The 23,309-nt window shown below is 46.8% G+C and overlaps 1 protein-coding gene across 10 annotated transcripts in view; it reads left to right on the forward strand.

Annotated features, from left to right (window-relative positions):
* Positions 1 to 23,309, forward strand: part of MAMLD1 (mastermind like domain containing 1) — a 119,426-nt gene that overhangs the window by 72,814 nt on the left and 23,303 nt on the right. For 7 of the 10 annotated variants that reach the window (XM_070784624.1, XM_070784620.1, XM_070784626.1 and 4 more), the window contains 2 exons: positions 8,827 to 10,503; positions 12,615 to 12,740. In XM_070784624.1, coding sequence (XP_070640725.1) covers positions 8,827 to 10,503; positions 12,615 to 12,740 — 1,803 coding nt within the window. The remainder of the gene's footprint in view (positions 1 to 8,826; positions 10,504 to 12,614; positions 12,741 to 23,309) is intronic. The other 3 variants (XM_070784621.1, XM_019956280.2, XM_070784627.1) reach the window with 1 other exon arrangement.

The raw sequence follows: 23,309 nt of genomic DNA on the forward strand, positions 1-23,309 counted from the left end.
GGGCTTTGGATCGTTTTTCCCAAGGCCGTAGTTTCCTCTCATAAGTCTGTGCCACTTGAGGGACTACCACAGATTTTGACACCTCTCCAGGAGTTCTGCTTCCTCTCCTGAGCCACAGCTCTCCCATTACCATCCAGGCAGACCTTTTACAAATAGACAGAGCTGGTCATTCCTTGGTGCAACCACCCCTGACAGTGGTTTCCCATTGCAAATATCTTCCCATCCACCCCCTTCCCAGGGTGGCAAAGCTCTCTGTGAGCCACAGGTGTCCCCCTGGCTTGCTGTACACCAAGCACACTGGCCACCTGCCTGTCCCTGGAACATGCTGTGAGCTTCCCCCCAGGACCTCTGTCCTCCTGCCTGGAGCATTCTGCACCCGTCCTCCTGAACACTCTGTCACATCACTCCCCTTCGGTCCTCTGAAGGATCCTACTCACACTCTGTTCTTGTTCTTGCTCTTTGTGTACTGTCTGTACTTGAATTCCAGCTCCTTTGGAGTCTGGTTCTGCACTCCTCTACCCAGTGTGTGCTTATTCTGAGAGGGTCTCTGTTCTGGGTCCCCTAAACAGCCCTGCTTTGTACAGTTAGAAGCCTCCCTTTCTATAGTGAACAGATGCTCCATGCCACTCTCTTTTTCTAGAATAAGCTTGAGACACTAAAGTTGTCCAGTGTTATGGCTGCCTGCATGACACCATCAGAAAATCTCAGCATTGTCTTGCCTCTTTTTCTTTCTCCTTTAAGTCAAGCCTTTGGACTTTAGAACAATGAACTTGGCCAATATAAAATATCTCCAGGAAGCCAGCCCCCAGACACCAACATCCAACGTCTGCTTTCTGAATATATGGCTTCAAAGAGCTAAGAGTACAGTAGCCGAGTGCTGTCCATCCTATTATTTTTAAGCCACGTGACAGCTAAGGAACTTAAAGAATGCCTTGCCCTTTCCTGTACTTAAATCTGACAGAATTACTTTATTGGCAGCATTTTAACAAACAAAAATCTCTTGTGTTTTTGCCAATAATTCAGCTTCAGTTTTCCAAGTGAGAAAAAGGTAATTATGAATGATGACAAGGAGACAGTTTTGAAGTTTCTGTTAATAATACATTCAGAATTGTTAACACTTTCAGTCTTCCCCTGGCCCAGTCAGTGCAGCTTCTTACAGTAAGGTGGACCAGAAAGGAAGCACTCTGTAGGAATGGTGCCTTAACCATCAGCACCCAGGCCACTACCTGTTAAAGCCTCACCACCACCATTAGCACCCCCACCAACACCACCTCCACCAAACACCAACACCTTCACCTCCACCAAACACCAACACTACCATCTCCACCAAACACCAAGACCACCAACACCACCTCCACCAAACACCAACACCACCTCATTTACCAGCACCAATACCACCTCCATCACCAACACCATCACATTCACACACACACACACACACACACACACACACACACACACACAGAGGCAGGGGAAATTTTTCAGGCTGTCTGACATATTCTCTGGTGCCATAACAGACACTTTCCACACACAGTGAAAGAAAAGAATAGTTTCAGGTTGTCATTATTCTCAATACGTAAAACTGCTCTTATTGCTGTGCGCCTTGGAACTCTGGAACATCAGCACATGTCTGCGGCTGAAAGTCAGTAAAGATTCATTAGGAGAAAGGCCAATACCTCTGAGTGCTACACCTTTAAGAAAGATAAGTTTGGATGAGAGATCTTCCACTTCATAAAAGCCTTTACTGAGGATTTCCTTCCAATGGCAAATTCTTGTTGCATTTATGATCTGGTTGACAAGAGTTAGCCTTGCACACAGCTGTTCAGGAATGCCGCCAATGAGTAAAGGCAGGTCTGCCTCGAACGGCAAATGCTGCTGAGTAACTGTGTTACAGACTATTTTAGGACCACCAAGAAAGTGTTTGCGTTTTCAAGAGTGGAAAGACAGAGACTTATGTATTTGATATGAGCACCTTGCCAGACCCTACACTCACGTTCCATCTCTAAGCTCACATGATTCTGATAACAGATTGGTGAGCGGCCTCACTCTCCCCATCTGGGTTGCAGAGCACTGCAGACATACCAGAGGCCACAGACTTGTACACTCAAACAAGCTTAATTTTATGCTCTATGAATTTTGCCTCATTTTGAGAAAAAGAGGACCTAAATCATTTCACAGTGTATACTTATAGTAAATCATCACATTGTGTGCTTTAAAAAAATTCTAATTGTACAACCTCAAGAATTAGAACTTTATTGTCGAGCATACCTCAATAAATCTGGAAAAAAAGAGGACCTAAAGCATGTGGAGGGTCTGTGCACTGACCCGAAACTCATCATCCCATGTTCCCTCCCAGCCTCTGCTTTTATGACATCAGAGCTAAAACAGCCTGACTCGAAGATCTCTTCATTGAACTGCGTACATCTGCAGGCAGTTTGTGTATTTTAGAGCCAGGAGTTGGTGCCCAGCCACTAAAATGTGCTTATTCGGTAAGCATGTGACCTCCAGAATACACCAGATGAGTCAGGTGTCTCTGGATTCTTCCCGTGCCTACACAGCTGTCGAGTTTCCCATGCAGGAAAATTCCTTCCTGCCATGGTCTAAAGCCTGTCTCCATCTTATTTAGCCCATTGTTGGGGCAGAGGCAGAACTGAAGTCCCCTTCTGCTTACGCTTCAAGACCTGCCTTCAACCTTGTCAAATCCATCCTGGTACTTGAAAGCGACTCCATCTTTATCTTCTCCCCCAAGTAGTCATCTTTGTCCCCCTGATGATGCTACTTGGGGAGGTGTTTGGAGGAGTCCAGGGCAGGGTTTCTTCCAGTGGAAAGAGGCCAACCTGGGAGTCAGAGAAACTGAACTGGTCCATGGGCACATCTCTTCCTGGCTCTGCACCTCATGAACCCTCATGTGAAAGGGAGGGGGTTGGCCAGGCATTAAGGGCCCAGCAGTCCTGACAGTGTAGGAGTGCAAGGCTCGGACTCGAGAAACACTTGGTCAATGATGGACTATTTGGAGGCTTCTTAGGGGGTGGTACAGGATGAATTATGAGCCCCTTAAATCCATATGCCTCTGTGAGTTTGAGGCCATTCTTAGAACTACCAATTTTTCCACCTGGTATGCCTGCACTACATAAAGGGAGAACACAGTTCTAGAAAATCCCCATCTGTGGGGGCTGCTGTTGAGATCACTCAGGTTGGGATGGCTGAGGGTTGCAGAAAGGGTGGTGGAGCCCAGAGTGGTGGGTGGTGGCAAGCAGCACCACTGGCTGTCAGGTCAGTGTCATCAGTGCCAGGCTGCTCATCTCCTTCCACTCTCAGCCTCATGTCCAGATCCTAGAGGATGTGACTTCATCTGCCAGAGAGCAAGCTGAGGCCCACACTGGAGGGCACTGTGGCAGCCTGGGGACCAGGGCCTGGGGAGTGACATCAGTGACAATAAGTGCTTCTGATGTGTACTCCTCAAGGATACTGTGAGGCACCCAGGGCAAGCAAACTGTGTACTCATTCTGCAGAAGAAATCGAGGCTCAGAGAAGGGGAGTGACTTGCCCATAGTCACACAGCAGATGGAGGTGGTAAGACTTCCATCAGGTCTGCTGGTGCCACTCCAGGGCTTGCTCCTCCAGCCCAGCCTGTCTCTGCCAAGCATGAAGCCTGCCAGCTCAGGGCAAGCCCGGGTGAGATTCTGGCTCCAAACCACCTCTTAGCAGAGATTCATTCCTGAGACAAACTGACTCCTCTAGAAGCCAATCAGCATTCAGGATTCCCTGCCATTCCCATCCACCCCGGGATTCTCCACAGCCTCAGGTCTTTATAGTTCTGAAAAGTCTTTCTGCTGAAAGTCCTGTTTGTGCTACAGAAATGTCAGTTTTAGTTTGTGGGGATTTAGTTCACCTCCTCTCTCTTCCTGCAAACCCTGTCCTCGTCCTGCCGCATCTTCCCTTATTCTATTCTGGGGCTGCCTCGCCCAGGCCCCACCATGTCATCTCTGTTCTGAGCAAGTCTACTGGGAACACTCTTGTCTCAAAGGCCTTGAAATCCAAGCTCGTTGGCCAGCATGAGGTTCCTGGCAACTCACTGGAAGCATATGTAACAGCACATGGAAGCTGTTGACGGTGGGTGGGTAGTCTTGTGAGAGAGCGAGCCTGAGAGAAGCAAAAGCAGACCGGCCTTGCTGAGCCACAGGGGGCGCTAGTGAGGGAGGAAGGGGAGACTGCACCACCACAGGCGATTTCCAGCTTTGAGATGCTTTTGCTCAGGGCCTCTGGAGGGAAAAAAATGGTCTCTCTTGGACACGTACACCCTCCTACATTCTTAGTCAAAACGGATAGTGTATATTTTTGCTGGCCTTTTGTAGGTGTTCTTGTTAAACCACCAGCTACAGTGTCCAAAATTAAGTGTTTATAGCAGCCTGCCAGACTTCCTTAGAATGAGTTATATACATATATATATGTGTATATATATATATGAAATAGTAATATACACATATATATGAAATATTCTTTCTTCTATTTATGCCTGTTTTCTGAGCCCAGACTGTACTCTTATAACCTAGACCTTTTTCCAAGATTTTGTTGCCTTTTTCTTTTTTTTGCCATTCCAGACTAAAATGTAGAAAGGGAAGAATTGCCATATGTCATTGTTCAGACAGAACAGAAATAATGTTGACTTCAGAGCTGAAGTTGGCCCCTATCAGAAGGGTTGCCTTTGTTTTCTCATTATTTAGGGGGTGGGGAAGGCATCACATGCTTTGAAATGCATTTTAATGAATGTTTATCAGGTCGTGAGGATCACATTGGTGGCTTTGTCTACCCGATTATGAAATGGGACTCTGCTGGTCCTGGTGGATGGAGATAAAGTCATTCCTTTCTAAAAGACGCCAGGGCACCATCCCTCACTTGCCCTTCCCCCCTCCACACCACAGGCCTCTGGGGGTCTAGTGCTAGTGTTAGCCCCTAGCTAGCTGTGGATCATGAGCAGATCATAACCCATTCTGTTTCATGTAAACAGGGAAGGTTGAGATGTGGTCTCTGGCAATCCTGCAGATGGCTACTGATTCCCTTATTGTTAAAAAAATAAAGCCCTCCCAGTGAGAGGGCGGGGTCACGGGTAGTACAAGGCCCACCTGGAGGAAGTAGGGGCTGCCTGGCAACTGGGTCCACAGCTTGCTGTACGGAGTCCACAAAGACTGGAAAATGGCCATAGGTAAAGCTATTTAGAAGGGTTTGGAAGTTTGGTGGGGACCTGCTGCCCCCAACATGACGCTGAGAAGGGAAGTCATTCCAGGGTAGCAAGCTCTCTGTGGCACTTGATCAGAAGGGTGGCCACCTATTTCAGTCAAGCACCCCAGCCCAGACAGGCTGACCTCAGTGGCGGCAGCACCCAGGTGTCCAGGTGACCCAGCCATGATGTCAGCGTGGCACCAGCAGCAGGGAAAGCCAGGCCGATTTCTCGCAATAGAGATGAGTAAGCAGTCATGGGATCCTGATGGAGGAGACACTGAACTTGCAATAGATCGCCACGCTTCCCAGAGGCCTGGTGAGAGCAGATGCTGGTGTAGCCTGGCTAAGTACGTCTGTCCACACAGCCAACTTCCTTCAGCTTATTTAGGCTTGGCTGGGGATGTGGCCATCGAGCCAGGTTACTTTAGGCCAACCATTGAAAGCTCTCCCTATAAAATCTGAAAATGCAAAGCTGCAGCCATTAGCAAAGTGGAACTGAGTGGGGAATAGTGGCTTGGCAGCACTCAGTGAGTGCCTGAAAATTTGGGGGCACATACTCTCATTTCAGAGAGTTGGAGGCCCCTTTCCTTGCCAGTGGTTCCCACTATTAACTTTAGCATCTGGTGGTTGTGGCCTACCTTCCCTACCTCTTGCTCCTTTAATCCCAAAAGGATAATGGCCAATCCACAGTTAAATGAAATACCTTGAAACCTACAGCGTGAGCCAGGAAGTCCAGGCCCTTGCAACTCACAGCCCCTGCCCTCCCTACTTTCCTTCCCATCCCCCCAACCCCATCCTTCCCCAACCTGGTCCTATGCAGACTTCCCTGGCATTCAACTTCCATTGATTCCAAGACATTAAGAGCGTCATGTTGGGCATAGCTATTGCCAGCTCGGACTCCCAGCAGGGGATCCTATGTAAAGCCCACACTGAGTCATTCCTTACTGATCCATTTTAGACATTTCTATTTTCGATATATTGGATTTCCTTTTAAGTCTTCGGGCAAAAATATAAGAGACCAAATTTCAGTCTTAAACACAGTAGCTTGTCTGCAGCCCTTAACTTATTGAATGAATGGCCAGGAAGACACGAAACAGCTAGCTGGGTGCTAGGTCATTTGCGTTCATTGGCCATGCATTCATTCAGCTGCTACTGTTTACTGAGCACCTGCCGTGGGTCACGTCCATAGTAAGCACTCCTGAGTGGAGTGGAGGGCCTCTCGTGTGCCTCCTGCAGCCCACCCCAGCCCCTTCCCGCCCACCCCTGCTAGTCAGGCCTCATTAATCTGGTGATAGAGCTACCCCCGAAAGTGTCTTTGTTGGGGTTGCAGACTTCTTAAGAAGAAAGGCAGAGAAGTAAGCAAGTCCCCTCTCTCAGAGAGGGGGAGCCCACCCTGCAGGGATGGGGTGGTTGGCGTCCTGCTGTGGGGGAATGAAGACTGTGAGTCCAGAGGTAGCTGAGCGGTGGAGGCAGGCCCTGCATCTGCGGGCGCCCCTGGGGCCCTCTGGCCATGCTGCCCATCCCTGGGTCTCAGGGCCCCCGTCTTCAAAGGACAGGGTTGGATTCCCAGAGCACTTCCATATCTGCCCTCTCTAATGCCAGCCAGCAATTAATGAGGGTCCACTAAATGTCAGAGATTGTGTCCCATTTCCCATAATAGTCTGAGCAGCATCATGAGATGAGAACTAAAAGGACACTGATTATATAAACAAACTCAGGACTCAGAGATTCTGTGTTGAGGCCAATGCATTGTCATGTCTGCCTTGACACCGGGGCTCTAGGCCATCCTGCCCCACCCATGCTCTAGGCTGGTGGTTATCAACTTGGCGGTCCACTGAGAATTAGCCAGGGAGCTGTGACAGAGCTTGGGGGCCTGGGCCTCAGCCTGGAGGAGACAGTGGTGGTAGAGCCAGGAAGCTGGGGGTTTCGAGGTGAATCCGATGGGCAGCAAGGCCCTGGATGTGCAGCCCCAGGGGACCTCTTTTGACGTCCACTCTGCTGTGAGAGTCATAACTACTGTCACGCTAGCGGGTGGCCCACACACACACACCTTGGCCCTCCAGTGAGCCAAATGTGAGGGCATGTCTCAGGACCATCACTGGATGCCCCGGTGAGCCTGCCAAGTCAGAAAGAGGTTTCTTCATGGGAAAGGGCTTCAGGGGAAATGGAGCTGCGAGCATTGGCGTTTAGGTGGTTTCCACAGAATCCTGTGCTCCACCCCCTTCACTTTCACATGCAGGTCATGGTCACTCACAGGTCAGCTGTGGATGACCGTATGAGCCTTAAATGAGTAAGAAATACCGCATTACTAAGTGCTTTGCTGTATTCCTGGAGGCTAGACTTTTATAAATGGTAGGCAGCTCCCCCAAGTGCACATCACAGAGTAGGGCCATTCCCTGTTGCTTCCTATTGCCCCAACCTGATGATGCATCTGCACACAGGCATTTCTTATTTAGATAGCTGCATATTTGGGGGGAGGGATTACAGTGAAAGTGTTAGTCGTTCAGTTGTGTCCAACTCTTTGCGACCCCATGGACTGCAGCCCGTCAGGCTTCTCTGTCCATGGGAATCTCCAGGAGAATACTGGAGTGGGTAGCCATTTCCTTCTCCAGGGGATCTTCCCAACCCAGAGATTGAACCCACATCTCCTGCATTGCAAGCAGATTCTTTACCATCTGAGCCACCTGGGAAGCTTTATACATTTGAGGGGGGATTACAAGTCATTCCCGTTAAAAACGATCGATATTTTTAAAAATACAGAGACTAGACTAAATGGAGTTGCCAGTCACCCTCGAGAGATGAGCACTCCACAGAGTTGCACGCATGCTCTTCCAGTGTGTGTCCTTGGAAGTGTTTGTGTATGCATGTGTACAGATGCACAGAGCCTTGCTACAGTGACTGTTTTGCACGTTGTTATTCTCCAAAGAGTGTCTCTCAGACAGCTGCCCAAAAGAACATGCCAGGTCTACTTCATTCCTCCAAAGCCTGTGCTGTAGCCAGTTTTCTCACTGGAGCCTGATGCATGTAACCCAAGACAGGGAAACAACCTAAAAATGTTCAGTATGTATGTTCAGTGTGTACCTCATGGTTTGATTTTTAAAAATCAGGCTATCCATAAACAGGTGTGAATTGCAACTTGCTTAGCAATTTCTTCTTTGCCCTCCAACATCTGCCCGAAAACTCCTCCAAAAGGGCAGAGAAAATCCTATGCGTGACTTTCTGTACTGTTTGGTGCAGACAGCATAATGCTTCATTTGAAATCTAACAAGATAGGCTAAATGAAACAGCAACCAAAAAAGCATCATGGTTCTAAAAATAGACTGTATTATATAGTTTGCACAACTCTTTCTAAAACTGTTACAGAGGCAGCATAATGCTTTATCTGAAATCCAGCAAGATAGGCTAAATGAAACAACAAAAAAGCATCATGGTTCTAAAAATAGACTATATTGTATAGTTTTCACAACTGTAAGTCTTGAAACTGACACATCTGTTTTATCTTATAAATTTCCTGTCCAATAGCATTAATGTGCCAAGCCTTTATAAACACTCTCTCTCTTTCTTTCTTTCTCTCCTCTTCCTTCCGTCTCCTCTTTTCTCTCCCAGGCACAGGGAACCACTAAGCGGAGACAGGAAGGAGAAGATTTCCAGCTTTCAGGCATGGGCGACGAGGGTTACCCTAATCAAATCAAGAGACCATGCCTTGAGGATGTCACCCTTTCGATGGGCCCGGGTGCCCATCCCAGCACAGCCTGTGCACAGCTGCAAGTTCCTGCGTTACCCATGAACCCTAGTTCTACAGCAATGGCAGCCCCTGGCCATCCGTTACTACTGGACAATAGCCCCAGGAACGGCAGTGTCATGGGCCCACCATTTGCAGGGCCACCAACAGCAGAAATGGGAGTGAAAGGCCCCTCTATTCCTTACTATGACAAAACCAACAGCGCACCGGCTGTGGATCAGGAACTTCAAGATCTGCTGGAGGAGCTCACAGAAATTCAAGAATCTTCTCAGAGTGAGCTCGATCTTGAGAAAATCCTGGGGACCAAGCCGGAAGAACCGCTGGTCTTACAACACCACCCACCGGCAACCTTAGGCGCGACTGCCAAGCCCACAGTTCAGATGCCACGCTTGGAGAGCCTCAGTTCCAGCAAGGACTTTGCTTCCAGTTGCAGCCTGGACACTGGGGTGTCGCTTCAGATCCCACCCTCCTCTGCGGGGTTCAGCTATGCAATTACGCCTGCCAGTAAGCAGATGGCCTCCCCAAGTTCCTCGACTGGGCAGGCCAAGAATCAGGCCCAGGTGACACTCTCAGCTGCCCTGCCGCCACTCCCAGTGTCTCAGTGGCATCATGCCCACCAGCTGAAAGCACTGGCGGCCAGCAAGCAGGGCTCCAGTAAGAAGCAGCTGGACCCCACCACCAGTTGGTCTGGCCTGCCTTCTCCTGGCCTCTCCCCACCTTACCAGCCAGTGCCTGTGGTCTCACCACAGCCGCTGCCGCCCTTCAGCCCTCAGGGGCTCATGGTGTCCTGTATGTCATCGAGCAGCCTGCCGGGGACCACCCTCCAGGGCTCTCCCAATACCTTACTGTCCAGCCTGGCACCCAGCAGCAGCACCGTCCTTGGGCCAGCCAGGCCCTATGCGCCAGAGAAGTTCCCTAGCCCCACGCTCCAGCAGCCGCCACCATTCAGCACGCAGACCTCCATCCTTGCCAACCTGATGTCCTCTACCGTCAAACACCCTCAGGGGCACCTGATGTCTGCTCTGCCCACCAGCAACACGGGGCCCTTAACCCCCTATCGCCCAGAGACACTGTCCAGCCCAAGCCTGCCCCAGCAGTCCTTCACTGCACAGTGCCCCCTGATCCAGGGCCTCACCACCTCCGCTCATCCGCTCTGCCAGCCACAGCCACCAGCCAGTGCTATCTACAAGCCCAAAACCCTGAGCATGATCATGCAGCAGGACCTGAGCAGCCCCAGCCCAGGAGCCTCAGAGCCCTTTCCTTTCGGCCACACCAAGCCCTTGTCACATTTCATGTCTGAGCCAGGCCCCCAGAAGATGCCATCAGTGCCCACCACATCTCGGCAGCCTGCCTTGCTCCACTACCTGCAGCAGCCCACACCACCACCGGCCTCTTCTGCCACGGCCTCATCCACGGCCACCTTGCAGCTGCAGCAGCAGCCGGATCTTTCTTCATTCCTCCTGCAGCACGTGACACAGCAACCACAGCGCTTTCAGCGGTCTCTGGCCTTGGGGGATTCCATGCCTTCTCTGCCCAGACAGGTAAGCCGATCTCATCTCTGGTTTTGTCCCTTGGTTTTGGAAATAAGAATTGTGTTTCATGCTATTGAGAGCCGGCTTTGGAGGCAAATTCAGGCTCTAGCTCTTTAGAGACTGGGCTTGACTCTGAAAAAGTCTATTTAAGTTGGCTTATTCTGCACAGTCAAAGCACAATATTAAGGAGGCCAAGGTTATAGTCTCACTTTCTGTGCAGGTCACTTAGCTTCCCTGGGAGAAAACTGCACCCAGAGGTGCTGCCAGGGGAAGGAACCAGGGCAGACAGGTCAGAATTGCACAGATCCACTTCCCCTGAACTGGGCCATGAGGCACGTTCCCTCACCCAGGACCAGTGAAGACTTCATAGGATGCAAGGAAATTGCTCTAAGCACTTGAATCTTGTCCCTGCTGGCATAAAGCTGCAAACTGGGCCTTCTAGAAGCGCCACAGTGAATGTCTGCTGGGCAGTGTGCTGTTTGTTGACCCCTGCACCAGATGCTGAGGCAGGTCCTAAATGAAAAGGTTGGAGATGTGTCAAGTAGTTATTCTTACATCCCCATTTTACAGATGAAGAAACTGAGGCTCAGAGCATTGAAACAACTTGCCCAGAGTCACACAGTTAGCAAGGGGCAGAGCAGGAACTTGAAGGCAGGCGGTCTTGCCCCAGAGCCCGTGCTTTTCTCAATACCCCTATGACTTCTCTTTCTTCTCCTGTGGTCTTTTCAATTACTCACTTCACCTACTTCTCACCAGGTGATATCTATCACAGTTTCCATTTTTCATGCTCTGATCTTTGTCTGTATTAGTTATCTATGGCCATGTAACAAATTGGCCTGAAACAACCACTTTTAAGCAGCACACGTGTACTATTTAATACTTCACAGTTTCTGTGGGCTGGGGATCCTGGCACGGCTTAGCAGGCCTTCTGGCCCCATGTCTCTCACAAGGCTGCGGTCATCTCAGGGCTCAACTGGGGAGGACTGGCTTCAAAACTCACTGCTGTGGTTGTTGGCAGGAAACAGTTCCTTATGGGTTGTTGGACTGAGGCCTCTGTTCTTCATGAGCTGTTGGCCCGAGGCCTCTCTTGATTCCTTGCCACATGGGCCTCTTCACAGAGCTTCTCCTAACATGATAGCCAGCTTCATCAGAGTGAGCAAGAGAGAATATGCCAGCAAGAGAGAATATGCCAGCTAGAGAGGTTGAGGGGAGGTTGCCAGTGAGTCAAAAGTCCCAGTCTGTATAACCTAGTCTGGAAAGTGACATTGCATCACGTGTGCAACATTCTGTTCATTAGACTTGAGCATGAAGTGGTGAATACTAGTGGGGAACCACAAGGTAGTGAGGGTACCAGGAGGCAGGGATCGATCAGTGGGAGCCACATCAGGTGTCTCCCTGCCCCAGCTCCAGTCTTCATGCTTCCTCTTTACCATTGCTCTCTTGATCTTTGTTCAAACTCATACACTTTGCCCAATAAACCATCTTAAACTCGTTGCCCCAATAAAACATCCATTTCTCTAAGCATAACCTTGCTATAAGACAGACCTGATCATGTTCACACTTGCTCAGAAAATTCTGGAGGCCCATCAGCTGGCTCCATCTATCTCCTTAGACCAGTGTTCTTCAGGTCTTTAAGTGCTTACAACTGGCTCACTCTGTGCTCTTGACCTTGACTCCCACCATTGCCTGTGTGTAGCCTTCCCTGCCCACCTTTCCTTTCCTGTCCCACTCTTACAGCTCCTAAGGCTCAGGCACCATTCCCCCTGCTAGAAAGCTTTCCACAAGCTTTCCCCCAGGACTTCGGTCTCCCACCCTGCCTGTTTCTTCTGTAGAAAAGCTGAGGAGGTGGCTGTAAAGTGCTAGGCTTGGGTATGTAGCAGCGTGAGGGATACTCCTTGGGAAGACTGACCTCTTTTCTGAGGGCTCTGGGTGACCATGGCCATGACAGTACCAGGAGGAGAGAGACCGTGTCTTTTTCATCCAGGTTTCATGAAGCCTCATGAGCCACGCGCTCCACACCAAGGATCAGTCTTTGGTTGGGTGCACCCGTGGGGGAGGCCAGGGTGAGCGGCCAGCCCTTGTCCACAGTTCAGGAGCACTTAGGTTTGATTTTGTTGTAGGCGTGTTGCCAACTGTTCTCGTGGACTTCCGTGGCTGGCTCGATGGAGCACCAGCTGAATCACCACTGGGACCCTTATCCTATCAGGCAGCATCCTCAGCCTGGAGCCGTGTCACCATCTAAGATTGTGAGCTTTTTTGGTTTCTTTTGTTTTCAGTGGGGAGTGTTTGTTGTCTGACTGTGTTGCCTCAGAGCCGGAGCAGCTGGCTCAGAGAGAGAATCCTTAATGTTCAGGGTCTTGAAAATCTACCCACCCCCCCACAGCTGATTCCCTAGGTGGAGCTGGGGAAAGGCTTGGGAGAAGGAGCACGTGGCTGAGCTTCCCGAGGCCAGGAGGGACACCTGTGACCTCTGCCAAGCCCAAGGGGCTACAACCGCTGCCAGGGGCCGCATTCTGGGCCCCTGCTGCCTGGGGCTGAGTGTACTACCCAGTTCTTCCCTCCTGCTTCTCCTTGTGGTCCTCAGAGGTAGAGGCTGTTAGCATTCCCTTTAAAGCTGAGAAAACTGAGGCACAGAGAAGTCCGCAGAGTTGCCCGCAGTCACACAGCCAGTCGGGGCCAGAGCAGGGAGTGTGGCTGTAGAGGCCACACTCGTAACCCTGCATGCAGGGGCCTGGCCTATCCTGCCTGACCCTCCTCACTTCTGCCTCGTCCACAAAGCGGGTGTGATGGTAGGTTGTTCAAGAAGTAAATGTGTTCATTCAGTGCACCTAAAGTACTGCCAACAGATGCTTGCTGTCATTATGACTGTCTCCTAGGCCTGAGTCTCTAGATCTGGTTCTCTTTGTGGGGCTATGTTCCTTCTTGTGGCCTTTCCACATTGAATTAGAGTCCTAAGAAGTCAGTGCTGGTCCCATGATCAGGAGAAGCTGGGAGAAAGGAAGAGGTGAGTGTTTAGCATGGTCACCTGCAGGACGGACAGGAAGTCCATGCTTCTTGCTCCCACCATGGTGGACTTGGCCACGCTTTACTACCACCCAAACCAACACTCAGAAAACACTCTTGTCCTCCTCTTTGGCATTGACTAGCTCATCACACCTCTGTGGGTGGTAGCAGGAGGATTGGGCATTCATTTTTAGCCAGATCATAGTTGCCTTAAAGAGTAGTTTCTAAATGGAACATGAGAAAGCAATTCTCGAGTCAGCAGAAATGCCAAATCCAGTTGTTGATAGGAGCACTTTCTTATTTGCAAACTAGTCTCGCTCAATTTGGGGGATTCCACTTTACCAGCTAAGTGATTGATTCAATTTCAATGAACTGCTTGCTTGCATTGGAGGTAAAAGGTAAATGCCATCTGGTGTCAGGGCAGTGGGTAAGCGTGGCAGAGGCACTGGAGATAGTCGGACTGAGGTTCCAGTCCAGACACCATCACTGTGTGGACAGTGTGCCAGGAGCAATGTCACTTAAGCCCTCTGAGCATCAGCTGAACCTGGGCAAATGGCTGGACTTCATTTTGATGGCCTTGGAAGATAAGAGATGCTGAACCGAGCATACTCGGGGTGCAGCCTGGCCCACACTCTGCAGCTCAGCAGGGCCAGCCCAGGCTCCCAGACTTGGGTCTCGGAGCCCTGGAATCAGATGTGTTTCTCAATTCAGAACTTTAGGGACTTAAGCAAGGTAATATGCTGCATATGCCAAATATCACACAACCCTGTGGTGGAATCTGGGGTAGCATTTTATTATTTTTGCAGAGAAATAAGAATATTTAACCGAGCCCGGGTCAAGTTTTGCTCCCAAATAAATTTTGGCACCAAATTTACAAAAACAGAATAAGCTTTCAGAGCTTTTGGCCTTGAAACTACAGATAAGGGATGTGGACCAATGATTTCTAAGGGAAGGACTTTGAAGTCGAGACACATAGCCCTGGTGTGTTGAATTTCAATGGCCCTAAATCTCCTCACTGCATTCCCCACCCTACTCCCAAGGCTGGGTGATTTCTGTTTTTAACTGAAGTGAAGCAAAATGAAATTTGCTTTAATAATTGCATGCCCCTTCTCACTGAAAACTATTGAAGATGCCTTAGGGCATTGTGAAAATCGGGGTTAGGACTTCAGTTTTAGCATCAAGCCACTGGAGGATGGCACTAACATTTACTCAAAGATAAAACAGTTCTGTCCAGGAGATGGGAGTTGTGCTCTGGAAGACTCAGAGTGGCAAAAGGCAGCAGGAGCACCCTAGGTGCACATGGGCTTGCAGAGCTGGATGGGTAGCAACTCAGGGACGAGGGATGTAGATGTTGGCCATTTGGAATAATGCCTGAAATCTGATCTTGAGGCAGGCCAAGGCAACCGAGGGGAAGGGGGCAGCTGCAGAGAAATAGACCATAGAGGCCCGTGATATGGTTTATACAGATTTTGAGAGGGGACCCGAGCCTGCCTTGGCGAAGGCTAGACAAGCCCTTGCCTGGGTCTGTTATGGTTTCTGCCTTTAACTCCAAGCTGCACATCTCTGGGCCTCAGAGAGCAGTGAGCCTCCAAAAGTGGTGGAGGCCGTGGGCTCATGAGGAAAACTGCCATCCACCCTCCTAGAGGGCTAGGCCTGGGAGGGGGCTCTGGGCACCTCGGTCTGAAATGGGACCTAGAGGAGGCTCTCTTGTCACCCTCACTTGTGGGTCCCTCTTGTTCTTAGAATGAGACAGCTCAGAGCCAGGAACATTGTGGCATTGACCCTTGGGTCTTGGCAGGAGGTGAACCAGGGGCTGGGCTTGGAGCCTGGATGACTGGGATCCAAATCCTGGCTCTGCCACTTCTTTGTTTGGCCTGCTCTGTCCCCTTTCTGGGCTTCAGTCTCCCCATCTGTGAAATGGAGATGCTAGTATACCTATCGAATGGGGTTGCTGGGAGTGTTCAATGCAATGAGGTCAGCATGCTCGGCATGGGCCTGGCACATGATCATGCTCTGCCGAAGTTATCTCTGCTGTTAAAAGTTCTGGAAACTCAGAATACCTCTCTGGCTTCAGGGTTGGGAAGTGGCTTGCAGAGGAGGGGTGGGGAGTGCCCTCCCAGTGTGGGTGTCAGGGAAGACATTTACCAGGTGGCTGAGGAGCAGCCAAGGGGTGGACACAGACTGGTGACCCCACAAAGGGGAAGAGCAGCTTCCTGAGCACCCTGGCCAATGGGGAGGGGACAGTGCTGGCCCTTCTCCCTCCAAGCAGAGATGGCAGGAATGCTGGGAGCCAGGCAGCGGTGGCACCATCCCCACGTGGGTGCTGAGTAACAAAGGGACCACAGGATGACTTTAGGCGGGCAGAGGAGGAGTCAGGAGTGCCCGTTTCTGCCTGCACCAGCTGGACCCCAACCATGCCACCTGCCGCGGCCCAAGGGCCACCTGCAGCATCTAGATGCAGAGGGCCTGCTGCTGATAGGCTGACAGAATGGATGGGAAGGCGAGTAAGGGCCAGCTTTGCGCTGCAAATGACAATCTATCCCTTCACCCTGCGACCGCCCACTGAAAACCAAAATTATAAAACCAGGTTAGTTAGACTGAGAGAATTCCCTTCCCTTGTCAGAGTGACAGCGGCTCCATTTTCCACTGGAGGCAGGCGGTCAAGATGGCAGCGAGTGAGTCTGCTCCTAGCCTGTATGTCGTTCATGACCCTCTAAAAGCACGTGACCACTACCTTGCCAAAATACCCAACCCCCTTGGAATCAGATGTGCCAAACATTGTCGAGGAAGGGCCTATGACCTTGAGCTTGAAGTCTTTTTTTCATCTGCTTCTGTTAATTCTGCCGTTTTGAGGCTAAGAGGCAGGGCAACACCCCCCATGTTATGAGAAAAGTTTCTTTGCATTTGTCTCTTACTAATTCTGGTGAAAAGCATCACAGATTTTGCTTCAAGGGTTAATCCTGCTGAAATGCAAGAGGAAGGTGTCTGGGGGAAGCTTTGGCCTGCAGTGAGCAAGGAGCGGGGCAAGCAAGTCAGATTTCAAAGAGCCTCTGAATCAGAGCTGGGCCTCACCTTCCACACACCTTCTCTACCAGAGATAAGAACATCTGACTAAATAAGCATCTTTATTTTGTATTTAAGCATGATTGTATGTACAAGCTTAGTGTTTCCTTTCTTTTTAAAAATTGGACAGCAAAGAACTGTTTAGTTTGGGGAAACACTTTTTAGCTGCTTTTGAAGGAAATAAAATTAGATACAGTGTAATATAGATTTTGATAATTTAGGGACTGACATCTGCATGTTGAACAAATTTTAACTACTCTCGATTGCGAGGAAATGAAAGTCCATTTTGGAAAACAGTCAGAATTTGGTATTAATGTTATCAAAAATTGTATTGTTTTCTCAGTTTCTTTTTTGATTTCTAAGTACCATTAATGGTCCTCCACCTCACAGAACATGTCACAGGTCCTTTTATTTTAAAATTAATTTATTTATTTTAATTGGAGGCTAATTACTTTACATTATTGTAGTGGTTTTTGCCATACTTTTGACATGAATCAGCCATGGGTGTACATGTGTTCTCCATTTTGAAGCCCCCTCCCACCCCAACCCATCCCTCAGGGTTGTTACAGGTCACTGGCTTTGAGTGCCCTGTTTCATGCATTGAACTTGGACTGGTAATCTATTTCACATATGGTAATACACATGTTTCAATGCTATTCTCTCAAATCATCCCACCCTCGCCTTCTCCCACAGAGTCCAAAAGTCTCTTCTTTATATCTGTGTCTCTTTTGCTGTCTCACATACAGGGTCATCATTACCATCTTTCTAAATGCCATACATATGCATTAATATACTGTATTGGTGTTTTTCTTTTTGACTTACTTCACTCTGAATAATAGGTTCCAGCTTCATCCACCTCATTAGAACTGATTCATATGTGTTCTTTTTGATAGCTGAATAATATTCCATTGTGTATATGTACCACTGCTTTCTTATCCACTTGTCTGCCGATGGACATCTAGGTTGCTTCCATGTCCCAGCTATTGTAAACAGTGCTGCGATGAACATTGGGGTACACATGTTTCCTTCAATTCTGGTTTCCTCAGTGTGTATGCCCAGATGTGGGATTTCTGGGTCATGTGGCAGGTCTATTTTCAGTTTTTAAGGAATCTCCACACTGTTCTCCATAGTGGCTGTACTAGTTTGCATTCCCACCAACAGTGTAAGAAGGTTTCCTTTTCTCCGCACCCTCTCCAGCATTTATTTTTTATAGACTTTTTGATATCAGCCATTCTGACTGGCGTGAAATGGTACCTCATTGTGGTTTTGATTTGCATTTCTCTGATAATGAGTGATGTTGAGCATCTTTTCATGTGTTACCCATCTGTATGTCTTCTTTGGAGAAATGTCTGTTTAGTTCTTTGGCCCATTTTTTGATTGGGTCATTTATTTTTCTGGAATTGAGCTGAATGAGCTGCTTGTATATTTTTGAGATTAATTCTTTATCATTTGCTTCATTTGCTATTATTTTCTCCCATTCTGAAGGCTGTCTTTTCACCTTGCTTATAGTTCCTTTTGTTATGCAAAAGCTTTTAAGTTTAATTAGTTCTCATTTATTTATTTTTGCTTTTATTTCCAATATTCTGGGAGGTGGGTCATAGAGGATCCTGCTATGATTTATGTCAGAGAGTGTTTTGCCTATGTTTTCCTCTAGGAGTTTTATAGTTTCTGGTCTTACATTTAGATCTTTAATCCATTTTGAGTTTATTTTTGTGTATGGTGTTAGAAAGTGTTCTAGTTTCATTCTTGTACGAGTGGTTGACCAGTTTTCCCAGCACCACTTGTTAAAGAGATTGTCTTTTCTCCATTGTATATTCTTGCCTCCTTTGTTGAAGATAAAGTGTCCATAGGTGCGTGGATTTATCTCTGGGGTTTCTATTTTTCTTACATTGATCTATACTTCTGTCTTTGTGCCAGTACCATATTGCCTTGATGACTGAAGCTTTGTAATATAGTCTGAAGTCAGGCAGGTTGATTCTTCAAGTTCCATTCTTCTTTCTCAAGATTGCTTTGGCTACTCGAGGTTTTTTTGTATTTCCATACAAATTGTGAAATTATTTGTTCTAGTTCTGTGAAAAATACGGTTGGTAGCTTGATAGGGATTGCATTGAACCTATAGATTGCTTTCGGTAGTATACTCATTTTCACTATATTTATTCTTCTAATCCATGAACATGGTATATTTCTCCATCTGTTTGTGTCATCTTTGATTTCTTTCATCAGTGTTTTATAGTTTTCTATATATATAGGTCTTTTGTTTCTTTAGGTAGATTTATTCCTAGGTATTTTATACTTCTCATTTCAATGGTGAAAGGAATTGTTTCCTTAATTTCTCTTTCTGTTTTCTCAGTGTTAGTGTATAGGAATGCAAGGGATTTCTGTGTGTTGATTTTATAACCTGCAACTTTACTATATTTATTGATTAGCTCTAGTAATTTTCTGGTGGAGTCTTTAGGGTTTTCTATGTAGAGGATCATGTCATCTGCAAACAGTGAGAGTTTTACTTCTTTTCCAATTTGGATTCCTTTTATTTCTTTTTCTGCTCTGATTGCTGTGGCCAAAACTATGTTGAATAGTAGTGGATAGTGTGGGCACCCTTGTCTTGTTCCTGACTTTAGGGGAAATGCTTTCAATTTTTCTCCATTGAGGATAATGTTTGCTGTGGGTTTATCATATATGGCTTTTATTATGTTGAGGTATGTTCCTTCTATACCTGCTTTCTGGAGGGTTTTTATCATAAATGGATGTTGAATTTTGTCAAAGGCTTTCTCTGCATCTATTGAGATAATCATATGGCTTTTATCTTTCAATTTGTTAATGTGATGTATTACATTGATTGACTTTGAATATTGAAGAATCTTTGCATCCCTGGGATAAAGTCCACTTGGTTATGATGTATGATCTTTTTAATATGTTGTTGGATGCTGTTTGCTAGAATATTGTTGAGGATTTTTGCATCTATGTTTATCAGTGATATTGGCCTATAATTTTCTTTTTTTGTGGCATCTTTGTCTGGTTTTGGTATTAGGGTGATGGTGGCCTCATAGAATGAGTTTGGCAGTTTACCTTCCTCTGCAATTTTCTAGAAGAGTTTGAGTAGGATAGGTGTTAGCTCTTCTCTAAATTTTTGGTAGAATTTACCTGTGAAGCTGTCTGGTCCTGGGCTTTTGTTTGCTGGAAGATTTCTGATTACAGTTTCAATTTCCATGCTTGTGATGGCGTCTGTTAAGACTTTTTATTTCTTCCTGGTTCAGTTTTGAAAAGTTGTACTTCTCTAAGAACTCGTCCATTTCTTCCAAGTTGTCCACTTTATTGTCATACAGTTGCTGATAGTAGTCTTTTATGATCCTTTGTATTTCTGTGTTGTGTGTTGTGATTTCTCCATTTTAATTTCTAATTTTGTCAATTTGATTCTTCTCCCTTTTTTTCTTGATGAGTCTGGCTACTGGATTGTCTATTTTATTTATCTTCCCAAAGTACCAGCTTTTGGCTTTGTTGATTTTTGCTATGGTCTCCTTTGTTTCTTTTTCATTTATTTCTGCCCTAATTTTTTAGAGTTCTTTCCTTCTACTAACCCTTGGGTTCTTCATTTCTTCTTTTTCTAGTTGCTTTAGGTATAAAGTTAGGTTATTTATTTGATTTTTCTCTTGTTTCTTGAGGTAAGTTTGTATTGCTATGAACCTTCCCCTTAGCACTGCTTTTACTGAATCCTATAGGTTTAGGTTGTTGTGTTTTCATTTTCATTTGTTTCTATGCGTATTTTGATTTCTTTTTTTATTTCTTCTGTGATTTGTTGGTTATTCAGAAGCATGTTGTTTAGCCTCCATGTTTGTATTTTTAATAGTTTTTTCTCCTGTAGTTGACGTCTAATCTTACCGCATTGTGATCAGAAAAGACGCTTGGAATGATTTCAAGTTTTCTGAATTTACCAAGGCTAGATTATATGGCCCAGGATGTGATCTATCCTGGAGAAGGTTCCATGTGCACTTGAGAAAAAGGTGAAATTCATTGTTTTGGAGCGAAATGCCCTATAGATATCAATTAGGTATAACTGGTCCATTGTATCATTTAAAGTTTGTGTTTCCTTGCTAATTTTCTGTTTAGTTGATCTATCCATAGGTGTGAGTTGGGTATTAAAGTCTCCCACTATTAGTGTGTTACTGGTAATTTCCCCTTTCATACTTGTTAGCATTTGCCTTACATATTGCTGTGCTCCTATGTTGGGTGCATATATATTATAACTGTTAACATCTTCTTGGATTGATCCTTTGATCATTATGTAGTGTCCTTCTTTGCCTTTTTTTATGGCCTTTATTTCAAAGTCTATTTTAGGTGATATGAGTATTGCTACTCCTGCTTTCTTTTGGTTTCCATTTGTATGAAATATCTTTTAAGTCTGTATGTGTCCTTTGGTTTGAGGTGGGTCTCTTGTAGACAGCATATATAGGGGTCTTGTTTTTGTATCCATTCATCCAGTCTTTGTCTTTTGGTTGGGGCATTCAACCCATTTACATTTAAGGTAATTATTGATAAGTATGATCCCATTGCCAAAAGCAGAAGTTTTAAATGTGCTGCCTATCAAATGCTAACCTTTTAAACATCAAGCTTCTTTTCTGTGGGAACCTGGAGAATGAGTGAGATGTCACGTTGCAATGAGGCATCATTACATTTTGCCCCTGGAGTAATCATTACTCAGTGAGGTCAACACCAGAATTTACAGGAATGCAAAAAGCGCCCCCCCCCCCAGTTCTGATGCCTCTTTTATGGTGATCAATAGCCTTAATTTTTAATTGCTTAACAATTGACTCATGAAAGCTAGAAAGGCAACCGTTTTCATAAACCTCCTGTGAGTTGCTGTTTGGCTTTTTGTTTGTTCGTTTTCTTTTAACATACCTGAAAAACAGTGAACTCAACTGAAGTCAGAATGCCCCAAATGAGGTGTTTTAAAAGTGAAGTATATAATTTTTTAATACTAAATTTCATTGAATTACCTGTGAATTTGTCACTGTAGAGCAAGGAAAGGAATCTGATTTCAGTTTTCAAAGAGTCATAAAGAGGACAGAAAGAAATCATTGGGTTGTCTTCCTTTAAACTGTAACTCCTTATGAATATCTATTAATACAAACCCAAAATATAGACCACCTCACAGAGAGGCTGTCCACTTCCACACCTAAAACAGATTTGAAAGTGAAGCACTCAGCTACTGTTATGACCACAAATGAAAAGTTTGCAAAATAGAAAAACTGTCTAGGGCAGATGGCAAGTCACAATGGATTTGCCCCATTCAGCTGTGGCCCTAATGCCTATAGCCAGCATTGTCACTGAGGGCAGGATGGTGCCAGAGGAGCATTGTGGGTCAGAGGTGTGACCCAGTGGGTGAGCAAAGGATGTGCCTAAGGGGCTCTGCTGCATCACTGTCCCTCCTTCCTGTGCCCTCCCCAGCTTCCCTCTCTCAAATCCATTAATGGTCCCACAGCCATTAATAGCTGTTTCCATCACCCCAGCTTTATGGAAACCTCTCCTGAGTCTGTTTGTACTTTGAACCTCTTCTGTCCTTTGGGAGTTGTCAAATCCCACAACCTGGGCCCACGGGGCAAAGTGACATTGTGTGTATGCTCCAGCCTGGCAGCTTAGAGTGTGAAGGGGGCACCAGATGGTAGAACACTGCCTGCAGAGAACCCAGCCTGCCCCTGCCCCACCCCAGCCCCAGAGAAAGAGTTTCTGCTGCTTCCAAAAGAGTCAGTCAGAAAAGTTTAGGTTTTGATTTGATCTTGTGAATTATGCCCACAATGACAAGCACTGCTTTGTTGTTGAATGTGGGCTTACCTTGTTAGCCCCTCCCTTCCAAAGCAGTGAGGTTGTTGAAAGCTAAAAGCAATGTAAAGGTCTAAAGAGATCACATCTCCACCTCAGGCCCACGTGCATGGCCTGGGCTCCTGACTCCCAATGGAATAACAGCTTCTAAGACAGAGGGTGGCATTTCTCCATTTCTTCCATCCTTTGGTCCTTCTCCCAATGTTAACTGAGTTTCGTGTTAGGTTAGAAATTGAACCATGGCTCACACACAGCTGATAGACCTTGACTCAGTGATGGAATGCTAGATGCACAGGAAAAAGGGAAGTGGGCAGCCCAAGAGTTGCACACAAAGGCCTGAGAGATGCATAACCCTACATCAGAAATTACTCCAACTCTTGCTTTGCTTTGGGGAGCTTTGGAGTTGAAGCTAAGCATGCAGGTTCTGTCTGACCTTTTGTTCCTGTCACATGCTACCATATTTGGCCAGTTTTGAGCAGAGGAATTGAGCAGAGTTGTGGTGGACCCAGAGTTCTGTACAGGTCCATATCTGGGTAGCATATGAAGACTATTTGCCAAGCCAGCCAATTCAGAAGGCCAGTAATTGAATGGAGAATACTCCTTATTTGCCATTTTGAGTACTGATCATTTATTTCCATGTGACAAGGCTTTGAAAGGTGTGGGAGGCCCCCAACCCTCCTTGAGTAGGAATAAGTAGGGGCAACTCCATGACATTTCCCTCTACCAGGCAACACTTTCAAAGCTGAGTGCTCAAAAATGCTAACAGGCAAAGCTCTCAAATACCACTTTCTAGTTTCATGTTGTCAAAAAACAAAATCCTGACACCCATTAGGGTGGCTATTATATCCGTTGTGGAAATGATCTTAGTGGACTTTCATTTTGATTTCTTTTTGTCATTTGACAGCTATATTGTTAGCTTCTTTTATTTTCTTGAT

Source organism: Bos indicus, chromosome X (genome assembly GCF_029378745.1).
Source record: "Bos indicus isolate NIAB-ARS_2022 breed Sahiwal x Tharparkar chromosome X, NIAB-ARS_B.indTharparkar_mat_pri_1.0, whole genome shotgun sequence".
Lineage (NCBI taxonomy): Eukaryota > Metazoa > Chordata > Mammalia > Artiodactyla > Bovidae > Bos > Bos indicus.